Source organism: Glycine soja, chromosome 10 (assembly GCF_004193775.1).
Source record: "Glycine soja cultivar W05 chromosome 10, ASM419377v2, whole genome shotgun sequence".
Lineage (NCBI taxonomy): Eukaryota > Viridiplantae > Streptophyta > Magnoliopsida > Fabales > Fabaceae > Glycine > Glycine soja.
The window spans coordinates 44,550,216-44,557,892 of NC_041011.1; the positions used below are offsets into that span (position 1 = coordinate 44,550,216).

The window sequence follows — 7,677 nt, forward strand, 5'->3', positions numbered from 1 at the left end:
CCACTTTCTAACCACTTTCAACTTCTCCAAAGTTGCCTAAACTGCAATTTGCTTCCAAGTGTATTATTAGTAGCAAGGAAATCAAGGGTATGTTCGGATATAAGATATAAGTGTTTTTGAGCTTTTTTATTGAAAATTATAAAAGAAAAATTCAGTAAAAAAACTCTTAAAAACTGACAAAATGACTTTTAGTTTTACATATGAGTGCAAAATGTAAATTACAATCAACGTACCAGTAAAGACAATTATAAAAAGAAAAGTCAAAAGAGGAAAAAAATCCAAACATTACTTTATTGTATTTTTAATGTCCAACTATAGCAGCCACCAATATAAGAGAATACAAGGGAGTCTTCTACCCTTTGTATCAAATTTTACATTATTTTGTTTTTGTGCGATCGATACGGGATCTACCGGTGACTCTTTTGTTTGTTACTTTTTCCTTGTTCTCATTCTTACATTTTTTTCTTCTTCTAGTTTTCTCTTGTGATCTTGTTCTCATCGTTCTAATTTATCTCTGTTTTTATTTATTTATTTATTTCTGTCTCTCTACACTTTTTTTTTGTCTCCCCCACCCCCACCCTCACCTTTCCCCCCCTTTACTATCGGGCTCCCACTTTTCTTAATAACTTTTTCAAAAAATGTTAGCTCCTACATTTCTATGCTCTTTTGCTATCCATAATTTTCTTTAAAAAAATGTGAACTTTTATTATATACTATTTTCAATACATATAATATGAAAAAATGGATTATACATTACCAATGTAAACTACTTTTATAGTCATTCAATCATACTGCATATGATAAATTTATTAATTACTTTAAAAATTATATAAATGATGATCTGTGATTAGATGATATTATAAAATTTATTTATACAACATGACTATTAAACTTATATAATATTTATGATATACATTATATAATAAATAAATATATAATAATATATATTGTTTATAAAATATAATAATAATATGAATTGCTTAATTAACATAATTAATATTAAGAAGGATATTCTAATAAATTTTAGATTATTTTATTTATAGTGTCTATTGTCCACCAAGGCATAAGATAAAAAAAAAACTTATTCTATAACTTAAATGTTTGTTATGTTCCATTTTTTTATACAGTACTTTAGTATGTATCAAACCTTTAAATTCATATATTGTATGTTTTAATAGTTAATCCAGATGTTACTATGTTAGTATTATGGCCACATGTCAATTTTCCAGTACTAATTAATCCCCTTCTTTAAAATCCAAAACCTAAAATATATTAATCTAAAATTCATAAATACTATATTTTTGACGTTTTTGAATTTATTTACCACAATAAATTTTTATAAATCATTTCAGCATTACCTATTTATGTTTTTTAGTAAAAAAGAAAAACTTCTGTCCGATTTAATTAAGCTTATTAAAATAATTTTAAAACATTGTATAAAGTATCGATTGTGATTCATAAACATAAACCCTGAGCAAATAATTTAATATTGTTTATTCAAAGACAAGTACTGTATTTTACCTAATGTAACCGACATTTATATCAAGAAGTTAATAACAAATTTTAGTGAAACAAAATTTATTTATTACTACTAGACTTTATACTAATGATCCTATAGCCATTGCCTTCTTAATTGCGGCTGCAATTTCATCGTAGGCTACTTCCCAAGCATTGCTCAATTCTTCGCTCCATTTGTCCCCAACTGCTTCCTTTATTGTTTTAAGCAGTGCTTCTTTAACCACCTACGAATCAATAATGATGTTTTAGCTCTTACATTTTTCCTTATAATTAAATTTTCATATTAAAGTTTCGCAGTAATGCTATTAATATCCCAAGAAGTTGTAGTAGTAATGTTTATAAATCAGCAACTGTTGATACAAGTAATAAGGTTTTGTGTTTTTTAATTAAATAATTTAAAATTAAATAAAATACTGGTTGACTATGAAATAATTTGTCTGTTTTTTACGAGACCTACTTCATACTAATACAATAAATAGAAAAAAAATAATAGTATTTATAAACAAAATTAAGTTGACTTTAATAAATATGAATAAATAAATGAAAATATTTGAATTGAATCTTAACTTCAAAGAAAAATGTCGACAGGCGAGAATCAATGCAAAAAGAAATGATAATTAATAATCAATCAAAGTTTTTTTTTTTTGAGTAATCAATCAACGTTGCAATAGCCAATAGATTATAAAATGCTATTAATAACCTAATCCAAAAATAAATAATCACATAGTTTAGCTTATTTTATTTCCATAGTATATGTGATAATTTATATAAAAATTGAGAAAGAGGAAGCTAGTTATTGCAGTGTTAAATCAATTTCTTTAAACATTGCTCAAAGAATTATTAATTAAAAAAATCATTGAAAATTACAATAATATAATATTGAGGACATTAAATGTTATATGTTTAGTAAATTCATTACTAAACAAAAGAAGTGATGATCATTACAGAATACACCATGTTAGATTTAAGTATGCATTTATTATAACAATTTATTTATCATACCGCAAATTGAAGATCGGTAACTCCTTTTTGGGTGTGGATAGGACCAAGTGTGGCATCAGCCACCACTAATCCCTTTGTTTGAAGTTGAACAGCTGAGTCACGCACCTACAATTTGAAAAATATCATAATATATGATAAGATGATCATTAAAGAAAACTAATCAAGAAATACTAATATAATTTTATACATTATTAATCCCTAGTACGAGATATGTTAAAGATATAAAATACAATTTAACAAATGTTCATTGATATTTTAAGAGTATTATATAAGTGCATGTTTAATTTTAAGAGCGGAGTATACTGGATTAACATTTTAAAAAAAAATTATAAATTTTTTTTTCTGGTATTTAATGAGAATTTTTAAATGCTATAAATAAGTCTTATAATATTCAATTAATATTTTTAAATTTTTTTTAATGAATTCAACAAAATTTGGTGGTATTCAATTAAGTTTTTTATAACTTTAAAAAAAAGTTTTGAAACATTAAAAAATATACAAATTTCGATAGACTACTTTTTAAGATAAATTTGATGGATTTTATATGACTTTTTAGTATAAAATGTCTATCAAACAATTTCTACTAAACTTTTGAGATTTTACTAGACTCTTTTACTTTTTTTTTATTAGTCACCAGACTTTTTTTTTCCTTTCTCATTATACATATCATTTTTTCTCTTCAATACCTAACACAAAGATGAGATCTACTTAATTAAAAGAGGTATCGAATAACTGTCAAAAAATAATATTCTTCAATATGTGTGTCATATATGTTTTTTTATTCTTTTGGAACAAAAAATGTTAAATATGTTCCTCTTCTTTACACTTTTCAATTTGTTTTCTAAATTAAATTAATGGTTAACTTATGTGACAAGGTTAACTATGTTTTCCTTATATTGATTATGCTCTTGACATAATGTTTTCATGATTGTCATTCTTAATTTTGTCTTTCCCATAATTCAGGAGTCCTACTATAAAATTTTCACCTTTATCATTTCCTTTTAGTATATGCTTATTATTGCATCCTATTTAAATATGTTATTGAATTTATCATACAATAATTGTAGTAATTGAAAAAAAAAACAAAAAATCAATGTATAGTTTTAAATCTATTATTCAAATCTAAAAATAAAAATAAAAAAATATTATTACAAGAAGGATTAGTATAGGAGGAGCTAAAGTTAGAATCCAATTAACTATTAAATGATTAAAAAAATTATATTGATTTTATTTTTTTATCCAAACATTATCATTTTTTATTATTTTTTTCACTAAGTCTTGTAATTTTGAATTTATTTTTAAAAATTTATAGAGTACTTTTAAATCTTATAAATATATAAAATTCTTTCAAATTCTTTAAATTTTTATGATATAAATACATTAAAATTTAAACTATCATAAAAGTCTTATAAAAAAATTTAATAAATCATAATATTCTTATATAATTTTTAAAATATACAAACACTAAAATAATCTTTTAAAATCTAATCCAGTATACATCCCTAAAATCACATAAAATAACTATAATTTTAGTTGACTAACACTTACCAATCCAAAAAGCTTTTCAGCATGGCCCGCGAGCTTAGGATTTTTCGGATCTACTGCATCACCTAAAAATGAGAACATGTTCTTTGCTGCTGGTGCTTTCTCCAATATCCTATTATTTTGTTTTTTAATCAAACCAAAGACACTATTATGTACACTACCTCTTTTCAAAACACAAAAGACGAAAGGGAAACATAGGGTGAGAGAGAAAAATTACGAATTGAAGAATACAACGCTGTGGTGAGGAAGGTTTGCCTTGAATGCTTCAAACGAGCTATTCACCAAAGCCTCTTGCTTCTCTGTAAAAGCACCCATATTTCGATCTTTTGTAATTTTCTGTTATTTAATTTCTATTTTCAATCCAGTTATAAGTTCACATCCAATACTTGTTTATATAGATGGTTTGGAGACTGAAAAAAAAAATTTGTTGCGATTGTTATTGAATATGTCTCTCTTGGCTTATTGAATGTGGAGCGTATCAATCGGCATTATGAAGACACAACGACCTTTTCAAAAACTTAATCAAGTAATTTTTCACTTAGTCAAAGTAAATAAATAATTTAAGTTGTTCGGTGAATTTTTAATTTTTTAATGTATTCTTTTTTCAGTTTTAACGTAAACAAAATTATAAGTAAAAGAAAAAAAGTTACCAAAATATATATCATTGATTTGAGTAAAATTAAATTTAAATTCTTTAAGTAAGATCTTGGAGTAAAACCTTGTAGATATAAAAAAAATGTGGTTAATTAAGACGTAAAAGTTATAAGTTACACACACCGAAGATTAATTTTCACATATATAATATGATGGGAAAAAAAGTTCAGTAGGCTTTAACATTGCTTTTCTAAGGGTCTCTGTTATTAAAGTTAAACTATATACAGACTCTACTAATAAAAGTTTGAGCTCGAACTATTTAATAGGGTCGTCCTATGGGATTTCTTCCTATCTTTTTTTTTTCATTAATTACATACACCGTGTTATTTATTTTAAATTTATAAATATTATATTATTTTAAAAATTTAAGTAATATAATTTTAATATTAATAAAAAATAAGTTCTCATAATGGTCATATACTTAGGGACTAGAAGTGTAATTAACAAATGTAACAATGTAATTAACAAATATATATATATAGGGGTACCCAAACCCCATATACACTAGAAAGTGACCAAAAGGGTATTTAGAGTTTCATGGTTACAAAATATTAACATGCCTAGAAACACACATAAATATTATGTAACCATCCTCCCCTGTCATGATAATTCTATCACTTCCAACTCAACCATTTCCTATACGTGTTGTAGAAATCCACACATTCTGCCCTTAATTGCATATCATTGTCACATAAGCAACTAAGTCAACTAATTAATACAATATATATATATATATATATATATATATATATATATATATATATATATATAATATGAAAAAATTGTGAAATTAAATTAATTAGTTTGGAGACAAAACACGTGGAAAAAAATAAAAGAGCAAAATACGTGAAATTTTAAAAGTAAAAGGACAAAAAAATACAATTAAACTTTATAGTTTGAGCACATTGTACCAAATGATTGAGCTTCTAATTCCTCAATAATTTTAGATTCATTGTACGTATGTGGTAATAGTTTTTCGGTTGCTACTATGATAAGATATTGCCCACATGTCAGTTTTTGAGTACTAATCCTCCTTGATCGACTTTCTCTTCTTCCTTAAATCCAAAACATATAATACATTAATCTTATTGATAAATATATTTCAATGTATTTAAATTTATTTACCACGAAAACTATTGGTAAAGCATTTCAGTGATATTTTATTTTTTAGTAAAGAAATTTTGATCCCATTCGGCCATTCCCATTTAATATATTAAGCTTCTTAAAATAATTTTAAAACGTATAAATTATTTGGAATTTATTTTTATAAAGTATCGATTATGATTCACAAACGTAAATATATGGAAATATATAACTTAAAAGTGTTTATCCAATACAATGAAATTTACTTATTTTAAACAACATTTATATAGGGAACTTGTTTAATAACAAGTTTTAGTTGAAACAAGATTTATTTATTACACTTTACGGCAATGCAGTAGATCCTAATTATGCCTTTTTAATTGCTGCTGCCAATTCATCATAGGCTACTTCCCAAGCACTGCTCAATTCGTCACTCCAATTGCCGCCAACAGCTTCCTTTATTGTTTTCAGCAGTGCTTCTTTAACCACCTACAAAATATAAAAAACATTAATAATGGATTAGCTCTTATATACACTTTTTCCTTATAATTAGAATCACAGTTATACAATTTTCAAAATGAGTAATGCTATTGGAGTAGTGGTACGTTTTCTCATGATCTCAACAAATTACTAGCATCGATCTGTATTTACAAAATTTTAAGTTGACTTCAATAAATATGAAAAAATAATAGCCATGCATGAAGTCATGATCACTATGTACGTAAAACTTAAGTTTGCATTTATTGTAACATTTTACTAGTATTATTTATCATACCACGAACTGAGGATCAGTGACTGCTTTTTGGGCATGGATAGAAACAAGTGCAGCATCAGCCACCACTGTTCCATTTGTTTTAAGTTGACCAGCTGAGTCACGCACCTACAAATTCGAAAAATAATTATCACAAGGATTATATATATATATATATGTAATTACCAACAAATACTAATAGAAATTTATATATTATTCCTAGTTCAAGATATGGTAAAAATATAAAATACAATTCAAAAAATTAATGTTCATTGATATTTTAAGAGTGTTAAAATACATGATGTTTAATCTTAAAATTAATCACATAAAATAGTTATAATTTTAGTTGGCTGATACTTACCAATGCAAAAAGCTTTTCAGCATGGCCCGTGAGCTTAGGATTAGTGGGGTCTACTCCATTTGCTAGAAATGAGAACAAGTCCTTTGCTGCAGGTGCTTTCTCCAGTATCCTATTTATTTTTAATCAAACCAAAACCACTCACATTAACAAAATATATATATATATATATATATATATATATATATATATATATATATATATATATATATATCTTTTTTCAAACACAAAAAATTTCCAGAAGAAAAACATAGAATGAAAGACACATGCTTATAGAGAAAACTTACGAATTGTAGAACACAACGCTGTATTGAGGAATGTTTGCCTTGAATGCTTCGAATGAGCTACTCACCAAAGCCTCTTGCTTCTCAGTGAAAGCACCCATATTTCTTTTCTACTTTTTTACTTTTTTTTGTTATTTTCTATTGTTCAATGCAAGTTATGCAATAACTTCACATCCAATACATGTTTATATAGAAGGCTTGGAGTGAGAAAGTTTACAACTTAAGTTTCTCTTGGCTTGTGGAGGGTGTCAATCGGCATGACGAAGAGCCAATGATCTTTTCAAAATCCTAATCAAATAATTTTCAGTTAATCAATTAAGCAAATAAATATTTTAAGTATTATTCTGAATTTAAAAGTATTTTTTTGTATGTTTTCATGTAAACATAATTATTAATCGAAATAAAATATAATATCACACTTTTTAACATTCGCTCCCTTTCGAAAACTCTCTCTATTGTTAAGTTAAATTTCATGCAGACTT

At 25.4% G+C, this 7,677-nt stretch overlaps 2 protein-coding genes across 2 annotated transcripts; both read right to left on the minus strand.

The window, feature by feature from the left end:
• Positions 1-1,598: 1,598 nt before the first annotated feature.
• On the minus strand, positions 1,599-4,398 carry LOC114369821 (leghemoglobin C2-like). Its single transcript, XM_028327077.1, has 4 exons — positions 4,283-4,398; positions 4,069-4,177; positions 2,521-2,625; positions 1,599-1,742 (listed from the first exon to the last, which is right to left on the minus strand). Exons 1-4 carry the CDS (start codon positions 4,378-4,380, stop codon positions 1,599-1,601), a joined length of 456 nt encoding a protein of 151 aa, XP_028182878.1. The 5' UTR covers positions 4,381-4,398.
• A 1,602-nt stretch (positions 4,399-6,000) lies between these two features.
• On the minus strand, positions 6,001-7,364 carry LOC114369823 (leghemoglobin C1). The gene is made up of 4 exons (XM_028327079.1): positions 7,199-7,364; positions 6,915-7,023; positions 6,578-6,682; positions 6,001-6,291 (listed from the first exon to the last, which is right to left on the minus strand). The coding sequence occupies exons 1-4, from the start codon at positions 7,294-7,296 to the stop codon at positions 6,169-6,171; spliced, it is 435 nt and encodes a 144-aa protein (XP_028182880.1). The 5' UTR covers positions 7,297-7,364; the 3' UTR covers positions 6,001-6,168.
• Positions 7,365-7,677: the final 313 nt, after the last annotated feature.

Coding starts and splice junctions, on each gene's coding strand:
- LOC114369821 (XM_028327077.1), bottom strand. CDS start 4,380: ATGGGTGCTTTTACAGAGAAGCAAGAGGCTTTGGTGAATAGCTCGTTT. Junction 4,178..4,282: donor AGCGTTGTATTCTTCAATTC/GTAATTTTTCTC, acceptor ACAAAATAATAG/GATATTGGAGAAAGCACCAG. Junction 2,626..4,068: donor CTGAAAAGCTTTTTGGATTG/GTAAGTGTTAGT, acceptor TTCAAATTGTAG/GTGCGTGACTCAGCTGTTCA.
- LOC114369823 (XM_028327079.1), bottom strand. CDS start 7,296: ATGGGTGCTTTCACTGAGAAGCAAGAGGCTTTGGTGAGTAGCTCATTC. Junction 7,024..7,198: donor AGCGTTGTGTTCTACAATTC/GTAAGTTTTCTC, acceptor AAAAATAAATAG/GATACTGGAGAAAGCACCTG. Junction 6,683..6,914: donor CTGAAAAGCTTTTTGCATTG/GTAAGTATCAGC, acceptor TCGAATTTGTAG/GTGCGTGACTCAGCTGGTCA.